This window comes from Sapajus apella, unplaced genomic scaffold (assembly GCF_009761245.1).
Source record: "Sapajus apella isolate SASKATOON/1434 unplaced genomic scaffold, GSC_monkey_1.0 scaffold19, whole genome shotgun sequence".
NCBI lineage: Eukaryota > Metazoa > Chordata > Mammalia > Primates > Cebidae > Sapajus > Sapajus apella.
The window spans coordinates 870,010-882,184 of record NW_022436959.1 but is presented as its reverse complement, the minus strand read 5'-3'; the positions used below and the strand labels follow the sequence as shown (position 1 = coordinate 882,184).

The 12,175-nt window shown below is 40.7% G+C and overlaps 1 protein-coding gene and 1 pseudogene across 10 annotated transcripts in view; one reads left to right on the top strand and one right to left on the bottom strand.

Annotated features, from left to right (window-relative positions):
• The window catches only part of ELMO1 (engulfment and cell motility 1), a 569,594-nt gene that overhangs the window by 384,378 nt on the left and 173,041 nt on the right, over window positions 1–12,175 (bottom strand). For all 10 annotated transcript variants that reach the window (XR_004271412.1, XR_004271414.1, XM_032286647.1 and 7 more), the window contains one exon: window positions 9,720–9,770. Coding sequence is in view for 6 of the 10 variants with exons in the window: in XM_032286647.1 (XP_032142538.1) it covers window positions 9,720–9,770 (51 nt within the window). In the remaining 4 variants the exon portion in view is untranslated. The remainder of the gene's footprint in view (window positions 1–9,719; window positions 9,771–12,175) is intronic.
• LOC116557209 lies at window positions 10,253–10,631 on the top strand (annotated as a pseudogene).

Genomic DNA, 12,175 nt, shown 5'->3' with positions numbered 1-12,175 from the left:
TTTTTTTTTTTTTTTTTTTGAGATGGAGTCTTGCTCTGTCACCCAGGCTGGAGTGTAGTGGTGCAATCTTGGCTCACTGCAACCTCCGCCTCCCAGGTTCAAGCAATTCTCCTGTCTCAGCCTACTGAGTAGCTGGGATTACAGGCACCTGCCACCATGCCTAGCTAATTTTTGAATTTTTAGTAAAGACAGGGTTTCACTACGTTGGCCAGGCTCATCTTGAACTCTTGACCTCAGGTGATCTGCCTGCCTCAGCTTCCCAAAGTGCTGGGATTACAGGCATGAGTTACCGCACCTGGCCAATGGAGTTTTTCAATTACCACCTCATCTTCCCCAGCTGCAACACAAGGAGGCACTCCTGGTTTACAGTACCTAAGGAAAATTTGCTTACCATTTTAAAAACTGAGCAATTTTCAGGAAAATCCTTTGCTAAGAAAACCAAGAAAAAGTCAATAATGTGGAAGCTAAGTAGATGGAATTTATTATACCTGTTCTTCCTACTTCATTTGTATGTATTCATACTTACCTACCTAAAAGTAAATAAATAAATTAAAAATAAGTGAGGAGAGACAACAACAGAAACCTGAAAAGGACAAGTGTCCCAAGCAGAGGAATTAAGACTGTGGAGTCCTCCCAAATCCTGCAACTGCTCATGGGTTGCTGCTATAGAAATTGAAAATATTTTACCAAGATGGCCACACGTAAGAATAGCAAAGCAATATCCTAACTTGCTGGGATCTTAGCCAAGGAGCCACTCCCAGTAACAGCAGTAAAGCCCTCTCCAAATTGTCAAACTGCAACAAAGTTCATAGACTCAACGGCCTGGAAAGTTCCTATAGAACTATTCACCCCTCTTGTGCACTCACCCCAGCACCTGAGAATGATGTGTTCTACTGTCCCGGGACTGTTCTTACCTCTCATCTCCCCTCAGGCCTTGCCCCTTCCCTTGGTACCCATATCTAAGGAGACAACTTTTCTTAAAAATGTGCAGTTCCTACAGTGCTTGCTTTGGGATAAATTTCCCTCTTCATTTCAGGACATAGGTGAACCACTGCAGGAGACACATCACTGAAGAGGAGGAGAGGACTGTGGCAAGCCAGGTGGTGAGGGGACCGTGATGGAAAGCCCCATGAAGCAGGAGTCAGAGGCAGGGCCACTTCCAGCTCTGTCACTGGCTAGCTCTGGGACCTCAGTGAACTTCTCTCCTCCCCTCTCTTGGCCTCAATTTCCCCATCGGTAGGTACACCAAGGAACTGTGGTGAGACTGTGCTTAAGGTTCCCTTCCACCCGCAGTGTGACAGATTGCTTCTCAGCTGTACAGTAACCCTCATCACAGAGTCCGCCAGGAAAAGGTGCTCCACAGAGGTTAGTCCCAGAAGTGACCTCCAATCAAAATATTATGTCAAGCTGGTGGGACCCTTTTAATGCAATATCTTCCCAGTTGGATTCAGAATAGGCTGGGATACACATTTTTTTTATCTTCTCTAATTTCTAAATAATCTGGAAATAAAACTTTATATAAAAAAATGAGAATAAAAGTTTTTATTCTTAAAATATTGGGGTTTTGTAAGAAAATTTTGTTTTTGGATATCAGTTATCACAGGTCACTCTGCATATAATTTTCTCAGCCTCTTCTCAGACAAGTCTTTCCAGTTATCCACTGGAAAGCAATGTCCCTTCAAAATCCTCAGGATCCTCATTCACGGATTCAACAAATATTTCTTAAAAGCTTGGCATTGTTCTGCACATTTGGGATACAGCAACAAACAAGATGTCTAAGGTTCTCACCCTCCTGGGGCTCACCCACCTTGGTGTGGCAGGTGCACAATTTTTTTTTTTTTTTTTTTTTTTGAGATAGAGTCTTGCTCTGCCACCCAGGCTGGAGTCCAGTGGCATGATCTCAGCTCACTGCAACCTCCACCTCCCGGGTTTGAGCAATTCTCCTGCCTCAGCCTCCCAAGTAGCTGGGATTACAGGCAGCTAATTTTTGTATTTTTAGTAGAGATGGGGTTTTACCATGTTGGCCCAGCTGGTCTTGAACTCCTGACCTCGTGATTGACCTGCCTCAGCCTCCCAAAGTGCTGGGATTACAGGCGTGAGCCACCATGCCCAACCTACAATTTTTAAAATTTGCAATAAAAAATCAAATATTGATGTTTTATAGAAAAACCTAAAACGGAGAGTTTGTATTAGAGAGTGACTGATGTCTTCTTTAGATGCGGTGGTTTTCAGGGACAAGCAACCTAAGGAAGTGACATTCACAGAGAGATCTGACTGGCAAAGAGGACTCTACCACATTGGGGAGTAGAATATTCTGGGCAGCATAAATGGTTAGTGCCGAAGCCCTGATTCAGGTGGAACACGCCTGGTCTGTGTGGAGGGATAGAAAGGAGAGGACTGGTGTGTCTGGGATCTGCAGGCAAAGGAGTGTGGAGGGAAGTGAGGATGCTGAAGCGGCGGACCAGATAGCCTAGGGTGCTCATGAGCCTGCAGAACTGGAGGAATCCCAGGTGGTGAGGTGCTTCCCTGAATGGATGCATCTGAATATCTGAGACAGATGTGTAGTACAGTTGAAGCCCTTAAACCAGCATTCATAGTCAAACATTGAGCAGCCATCATGTTTACCAATAGGACAATGGTGAAATAGTCATGATATAGTCATAGGATGAAATGTATGGAACTATACAGGGAAATTTTCGAGAATGTAAAATAGTGTGGGAACATCCTCATGATACAATATTAATAGAAATGGCCAGGATAAAAACATATTTTATTGTTTGTGGGAGGCGAGAATATATGCAGGAGTGTGTATCTGCTAAAATGTAATGTCACCCAGCACCAGTGCCTGGCAATTACCATGAGTTCAAAACACATTTCACTAAATGAATGTACAAATGAATATATATAGTCATGTATGCACACATATGTATCCATACATTTAAATACAAATGGCCAAAAAAGGCAAATAGATGTGATCTGTAGTTATTTATAAATTGTAATATTCAAAATAATTTTATTTGCAGCAAGCCTCATTTTTTGAATTTTCTGTAATGAATCTGTACCATTTTTAGATTTGGGAGGAAAAAGTCAACATTATTAAAAATAAGATAGCCTTAGTTCTGATTTTTCAAGCAACCAGCATACATGAAGAGAATCTAGTAGTCATGTAGATCTCTGTATCAGAGAGCAAGTTATATTTTCTGGTATTGTCCTAAGGATAGATTTACTTTGGGCCATTGAAACATCTGGATGTGGCTGTCTCATGTCCCAGATAGGAAAGGGTTCTGGACCCAGACTTCAGACTGCAAGGGAGGAAATAACTCATAAAGGCTCAGCCCTGGGCACACGAAAAGGTACTGGTAGTGTGTGCATGTCAAGCATTTACCATCTCTCTCTTGAAGATACAAGTTAAAATCATCCCCAAGAAACTTCCAGCATAACTCTGGGTCCATGATGCCAATTAAAAAGTAGTCTAAAAGAATCCTTAGGTTCAACAGTTTAACAGATATCTTCAAATGTACATTCAATGTTGCCCAGCAATGCAACATTCTCCTGGAATGTTTGCTGTGTCCCTTTAAAATGGCTCCTCCACACCTTTTCTTCTCTCCTTAAACACCCTCTATGTTTTTCTGCTGCCTCCCTTCCACTGGTGATCATTTTATTGAGGAAGTCAAAGCAATCAGCCAGGAGTTCTTTCATCTTCCTACTTCTAATGGCATGAGCTGCTGGCATCTCTACCCTCAAGCTCTATTTCCTCCTGATAGATACTGTGTGCCAGGGACCGTGTTTCCTATCAGAAGTCAGCTCTTCCCCTCAGCTCTGGATCCCCTCTTCCCTGGCCTACTCAAGTACTCTACTTCAAATGTATCTCCCTTTCTTCTGAATCATCAGTTCTCTCTCTGCAGTGGATCATTTCCAGCTGCAGAAGTCTCTAATATCTCCCATCTTAAAAAAAAATTAATAGAAAGGTAAAAGCATCCATTGACCCAATTTCCCTATAGCTACTTTCTCATTTTTCTGCTTGCATTTTCAGCAAACGCTTTGGAAGAGAAAGTAGCTCTAAAGTGTTGCCTCCATTCTACCTCCTATTCTCTCCACTCTCATGAGGCCTTCCTGTCCGGCCCTGCCTGGAGAGTGTCTCCACGATGCTATTAATACCTCTAGGTGGCAGCCCAGGGGTCACCACCTCATCTCACCTTCCTTATTTTCTGGGCAACCTCCAACACACCTAAGTATTTCCTCTTCCTTGAAATACTTTGCTTACCTGGCTTCTCCTCTAAACCTTAGAATGTCCCCAGGGGTCTGTGCTGAGCCCTCTCCTCGCCTCTCCCCATGGTGCCCTCTTCCAGCCCACAGCTTTAAATGCCATTTCCATGGGTGTGGCTGGCACACCTGCATTTCTCCAGGCTTCCTACTTGATGACATGTCCTCATGGACACATAATAAGCATCTCAAACTCTTCATCCCCTCCCCATCCTCCCATTCCAGTAAACAGCAGGCAGTTAATTTTCCCAGAGCACCGGGAGAAACAGGACATCCTTCCTCAAGGAGCATCACATCCTGAAGCTCTGGGGCTCGCCCTCCACAGCACCCCTTCCAACTCTCCAATTCCCTACAAGGCAGGTAGTCCAAGCCCTCTGCATCTCCTGAATCTGCAAGAGACTCTGACCCTGTGCCCTGGTCACCCCTGCAAACTGTCCTTGGGCAGCAGCCTGAGGAACCTGTGACTTCTCTGCCTGCCAGCCTCCGCTGGTTTCTTCTCCCTTAAACTAGGCCTCTGACAGCAATGGCAAGAAATAGAATTTAAGGCATTTTACAATCCTTTATTAGTTTCTCAAACCAGGAGAGAAAAACTGAAAACCTGAATTGAATTGAAAAGTGGAATTTAAAAAAACATTAATAGTCTTATTGTTAAGAATCTCTGATAACCTGAATCCACACAGTGCCTCAAATAATACTATTTTTCTTTTTGCCATAGGGAATGAGACCCAAAAATCATTATGACAGTCCTTCTGACCTAGATAATGCTGATACCAGCTCCCTAAACCAGAAAGAGCAGAAAGCAAGGATTATGCTTACAGCTGACAAAGCAACAATAGGAAATTGATGAGCAGTTCTGCTTTCTAAAATACGTCCACGCAGGCCAAAAGAAGGCATAATGGGCAATAATTCAGTTTGCATGTAATAGGGTTCACAAAAAAAAATCATAGTTTGCAAAACTGACATATTTTTAGCATGGGACGTTATGATTCACCTCTTTTGTACTGTAATGGCTTTATAATATGTATTTGTGTGTTTCTTTAATTAAAAATAATACCAACACAATAGGTAGAAATATATGAGTACGGCCAGGCATGGTTGGTCACACCTGTAATCCCAGCACTTTGGGAGGCCGAGGCAGGCATATAACGAGGTCAGGAGTTCAAGATCAGTCTTGCCAACATGGGGAAACCCCATCTCTACTAAAAATTCAAAAATCAGTCAGGCATGGTGGTGCATGCCTGTAGTCCCAGCTACTCAGGAGGCTGAGGCAGGAGAATTGCTTGAACCCAGGAGATCGAGGTTTCAGTGAGCCAAGATCGCACCACTGCACTCCAGCCTGGGCAACAAAGCAAGCCTCCATCTCAAATATATATATACATATTTTAATTTTATAACTTCCAGTAGTAATCATATATATCTATATTTGATATGTGTGTGTGTGTGTGTGTGTGTGTATATATATATAATTTTTAATTTTATAACTTTCAGTAGTTACTTACTACTGGAAGTTATAAAATTAAAAAATTAAGTTAGCCCAAAGTTAACAGTTTCTTGTGGGTATCCCTTGAGAAACGCTGTATCCTTTTATCTGCATATATATATATATATATATATATACACCTCTTTTCCACATACATAACAAGCATCCTTCTATATAGGATGTTCTGCAACCTGCTTTTGTGCTTAATGAAATACTTTAGAGATACCACCTTGGCAGCACATACACATTCTTACTAACAACTACACGGTATTCAACAGCATGGACATTACCTACAGCACTGACCTAGTCCCACTGATAAACATATAACAGGTTCCCAGGATTTGATCCCTAAAAACAATGATGCATATAGCTGTGTGTGTGTGTGTGTGCGTGTGTGCATATAGCTGTGTGTGTGTGTGTGTGTGTGTGTGTGTGTTCATCCTGCAGTGCTTTTGTGAGTCTCTTTATTACATAAATTCCCAGGAGCAGTACTGCTAAGACAAAGGTATATATGTTTTGAACTTAGGTGAATACCACTAAACTGCCCTCCAAAGAGGGCACACCAATAGATTCTACTTCAAATTTTCAAAATCCTGACTCCACAGCATCTTTTCTTCACACTTTGATTATCTAGGACTGTAGGTTTTCATCTCTAACAGAGAGATTGAAGTTCTTCTCAGATAGGTAGGTAGACAGACAGACAGACAGACAGACAGACAGACAGGGAGATGATTGATTGATTGATAGATATTATTTTGGGTATTTTTCCCCTGGTCATAGCTTTTGGCAGGCTGTCTTTTGGGATGATTTCTTTAACCACTCATAAAGCATCTTGCAAATGAATTAACTGGCCCTCTATTATGCAGTTGTCAATTATTTTTTCTAATGTTTTTAACTTTGTTTCTGGAATTCTTTCCAAAGTTTTTGTGGGGTTGTATATATTTTTTGGTAGTCAAATTTATTAATCTGTTTATTTATGGCTTCTGCATTTTGTGTTCCACTTAGAAGTTTCTCTCCACTTCAAGACTACAAATATAGTCATCATAAGCACTTTTTAAGGCAAAAATTTCAGAAAAGTAGCAACAACAGTCTGACTAGCCAGGTTTCTTCTGATATGAACAATGGCCAAAGCTGATTGTAAAATATGCTGCATGCAACAGAGGACCTCAGACTCGATGTCCACAGCTATTATGATCATGGCAGGTAGAAGGAGACATTACTCAGCTATGCACTTGGAAGCTCCCCAAACGCTGACTGCTCCGAAGTTCACACACATTTACACACATTCTCTGTGTGTGTTCTTGGCTATATTTTTATGCTAATGGAGAGATGGATAAAGATACGACACCAGAACAATACACTTGTTTAACGCAGCCACTAGAGAGACTGTGTAAAGATGTACCAAGCAGTGGAGAAATGGCAGCCATGTACAAGGCCTATTACAAGTTAAACAGTGCAGGCTGTTTGTTTAGATCTTCTAGCATTAATGACCTATTTCTCTAGGAACAATTCAGAAAGGATTGTTCTGTGATAAACGGAGACAGAAAACAAATTCATCCATCAACAAAAAGACCACTTTTGACAGAGTGGAGGTAAAACTAAGCGCAGCTACACATTACATAAAAACAGGGGAGAGAGAGTGAGAGAGAGAGAGAGAGAGATAGAGAGAGAGAGAGAGAGAGAGAGAGAGAGTGTGTGTGTGTGTGTGTGTGTGTGTGTGTGTGTGTTTGTGTGTGTATACCCATATGGCTGTTGAGAAGTCCTTATCTGGCTTCACGGAGAGTTCAGCTGAGGCAGATGAAGGAACTTCAAAAGCTAGTGTAACACCATCTGCCGGCTTTGTCTTATGGTACTCTAATAGGTGTGTTTTTTAAACATGTTTTTATTATATATAGAAAAATGAAAGAGCATGTACGAGCTATGTTTTTCAGCTAAATGCAAAATTATTATTAAAAAATAACCTGTTAGCAACAAATAAAGTTCACAGATCCCAAATTTCTTGCTTATAGAGTAATTTCCCAATTATAAAACATGTGGCTACATCCAAACCACAAGATGATTGCTTAAAATGTAGATTCCTGGGGCCTATTCCCAAATATTGTAATCCAGTCTCTCTATTAAGGCCCCAGACATCAGCATTTTCAAAGTTCCACAGCTGATCCAGGTTTGGGAACCACTGCTTTTTGGAAAATGTAAGCCAGTCTCTTGCAGGTGGGCTCCCATCTTTTAATAGTGCCTCTTACACTGGCTTTCACATCTTTCCATTCACTGAGCTGGGAATGTGAGGATCATTATCTCAGGAACGCAAATTCCATTCTCCCTGATGACAAGTCATGCAAAGTTTCTTTTGGGATGCTGAAAAACTTCATCCTGTCTAACACCTAGCCTTCTTTCAAGGGGTGACTTAGATTGTGGAAATTTTGTTCATGAATCCACGGCAATAAAAAATGAAACTCTTTCTTTGGCTTAGAGAAGGCTTCGATTAAAAAGCTGTCTTTTAGAATCTAAAATGAAATAAAAGGCAAGGTATACTTTTTCTGCCCAGCAAGCAGATGATGACTTTTATCAGAATAAATAGAAACTACAAAAAACAAAGAAAACAATGGTCTAAAGGTCAAATTAACATTCATTCATGCTGATTTGAGTAAGAAGACCAACGCAAAGTCAGACAAAAATGCCTCAGCTCATCATGCAGCCACTGAAAAATGAGTAAAGATTATAATTTCCATTAAGTAGCAAAGCAGGCATCAAAGACAGTTCAGCCAACTGTAGCAACTCACTCCATTGAGCTCATCACTGGTTTTGGTTCAAGATGTTATTGGGCAAAATGTTTAGGAGTTTCTAAGCCGCTCTAATGTAATTTTCAACAATAAGAATTTATGGTAGTTACAGTACCCACAGCTTAATTTTAGCCAGATGCTTTTCCCAATTTTTAAATTTATTTTTAGCCTACCACATGGCTTCAGTGGAAACTGAAAATGATACTTAGACACAGTTTTCATCATATATGCAGAGTGAAAATAGTAACACTTGGTATATTTTAGGCGGATTATTTTTTTAGGAAAGCAATGAAATGCACTGTGAAATAATATCATTAAATATGCTAATGTTGCTACCTAAAGTATCTACAAGCAAGTAGGAAAGATCAAGAAAAGAGACATCATCAGCTACAATAGTCTAAATATACTGTAACATCTTCTTTAGCGGTTTTAATTCAGAAGACTCTAACGTTCTCTATGTAGAATCAGCTGTTAGTGGAACAGTGAAGTGGTCAATATTTGTAAATTAGTTTTATGAATTGTCATAATAACAGACTAAGCTACAAAATACTTAAACTCTCTCTTTCACACACACATACACACACACATACACACCTCGACTTTAAAGGGAAGTGACAGACTTTGGTTTTGATGGCTTTGTTGTCTGAATTTGCTCAGATGGCATTAGGTGGGTGTGTGAGCAGATGGGTAAAACCAACTAGTACAGGTGAGCGATCCCATCTGTAACAGAATTTGTTAAGATGACTTCCAAACTCAAACCTTAAAGCAGAGGTGTCCAATGTTTAGGTTTCCCTAGGCCACAGGAAGAAGAAGAACGTCTTGGGCCACACATAAAATACACTAACACTAACGATAGCTGATGAACTAAATAAAAGAACAAAAATATTCATTATGTTTTAGGAAAGTTTACAGATTCGTGAATTCAAAGCTATCCTGGGCTGCAGGTTAGACAAGCTTGCCTGAAAGGTTTCATGATCAACTTACTAGCTCTTCTCTTGGAATAAGTTCTTCCTCCTCTACAGCGGGAAATCTATAGAGGGGCATTCCTGCTAATCCAGAATCTGCATGTAAGGACATTGTGGAAGCCTTTGGTTTTGCACTAAAGCCATCCTCAAAAATTAATATCACATAATCACATATAGCAGAAATGCAGAGCAAAGAGTTTACTGGGAAGTTTGAAGCTGAGAGCGACTTACTGGAGACGTGGTTAATCGAAGGATGGTGCCATTTTTTATCTCATTGCGGTTCTGGAAAAGAAATAAAACGTCTTTGTAAATCTTCAGGTAGAAGCTTGGTAAGGAAGAGAACACAGGCAAATATAACCTAACAGATATAACAAGCATTCAGTTTATTCTCACTTGAATAATTTTTAATTATTTCTACACAGGCTATTAAGTTTCTATCAAGTCACTGACAATATTCAGCACAAAGGAAGTGAATGTAAAATCCAAAGTAAAGGAATATGGGTCCCAAGTATAGCAAACAAAAAAAGGAATTTTAAAAGGTTATTAAGAGCATATGACCTGACAATTCCACTCCTACACGTTTACTCAATAGAACTGAAAATATACGTCAATACAAACATTCGTGCAATAATGTTCACATAAACATTATCTATAATAGCCAAAAAGAAGAAACAACACACATGGGTGAATAAAAGGTCTTTGTGGGTGCCGCCATTTCTTCCATCCTTGGTCTCTGTGCCTTTCGCAGAGCTTCCAGCAGCGCTATGTTGGGCCAGAGCATCCAGAGGTTCACAACCTCTGCAGTCCTAGGTGCACTATGAGGAGGGCCCTGGGAAGAATTTGCCATTGTCAGTGGAAAACAAGTGTCGGTTACTAGCCATGATGTGTTTGTACTTTGGATCTGGATTTGATGAGCCTTTCTTTATAGTAAGACACCAACTGCTTAAAGAATAAGGATGTTTCAGTTCATCCATTTAACAGAAATGAAAAGCATTCTAAGAGGTGCAGTCTCTGGAAACTGGATCAAACTTGAATTCATATGACATACTAGATATGTGTGTAAATAAACTATGACATGAAAAAAGAAACAACACACATGTTCGTTACTTGATAAATGGATAAGCAAAATGTGGTCTATCCACAGAAAATTAGTAATTCATAAAGAGAAATGAAGAGCTGGGTGCAGTGGCTCATGCCTGTAATTCCATCACGTTGGGAGGCTGAGGCAGGCAGATCACCTGAGGTCAGGAGTTCGAGACCAGCCTGGCCAACATGGCAAAACCCCATCTCTACTAACATACCAAAAAAAAAAAAATTAGCCAAGTGTGGTGGCAGGCGCCTGTAGTCCCAGCTACTCAGGTGACTAAGGCAGGAGAATCACTTGAACCCAGGAGTCAGAGGTGACAGTGAACTGAGATCACACCACTGTACTCTAGCCTGGGCAACAAGAGTGAAATTCCATCTTAAAAGGAATGAAGTACCAATACATGCCACAACATGGATGAGCCTTGAAAACATTACACTAAGTGAAAGACGCCACACACATAATTTCATTTGTATGAAATGTCCAGGATAGGCAAATCAATAGAATCAGGCATTAGGATAAGTGGTTGCCTAAGGCTGGGTGAGGGAGGGAATGGGAATGACTCCATGAGTCCAGTGTTTTCTTTTGGAGTGATGCAAATGTTTTGGAACTAGATAGGTAATGGCTGTACAACATTGTGAATGCACGAAATACTCCCAAATTGGACACCTGTAAAAGGTGAATCATTGTGACATATATCTCAATAAAGCTGTTTTTTTTAAAGGGTTATTAAGGAGTTTGGCTTCTTAACATTTGCTGGTTCCTTTTGCATGTTGCCTTGAAGTTAAGAACAAATAATATAAATAAGTAGCTCTCCAATAAGTCTGCCTCTATTTGGCAAGTATATTTGAGGTGAGTGTTATAAAACTATCACTTAGCATTTGATGTGGTTTGGCTTTGTGTACCCACCAAAATCTCATCTTCACTTGTAATCCCCAGGTGTTGAGGGAGGGACCTGGGGAAGCCAATTGGATCTTAAGGGCAGTTTTCCCCATGCTGTTTTCATATGAGTGAGTGAGTTCTCAGGAGACGTGATGTTTTTATAAGTGGCTCTTTCCCCTTTGCTTCTTTGACATGGTCTCTCGCCTGCTGCTATGTAAGACATGCCTGCTTACCTGTCTACCATGATTGTAAGTCTCCTGAGGCCTTCCTAGCCATGTGGAACTGTGAGTCAATTAAACCTCTTTTCTTTATAAATTACCCAGTCTTGGGTAGTTCTTTATAGCAGTGTGAGAACAGACTAATACAGCATCTTCGGCATTGAAGATAGAATTTCATTGGTGGTTTTATTTTCTTCCACCAGTGTATGCACCATGCCCAATTTCCAGGAGGAAACCTTCCAGGATTCACCATGGTTGCATGCCCTACCTTGTATGCTGAGGTCAGGGGTTAATAAATGTGCCTTCAGGATCACTACCCTGCATAGTTTACAACAAGCCACAAGCTGCAGTTTGCTTAGGACTCAGCAGACACAGTGAGGAGGTTGGAAATTTCTTGATGAGATGCCAAAGACACATAAGATTGCCTGCTTCCTTACCCAATTCTGATGACTTTTTGGACAACGAATTTTCTAAAAGAACCACCCCAAAACAGGCAGCCTTCA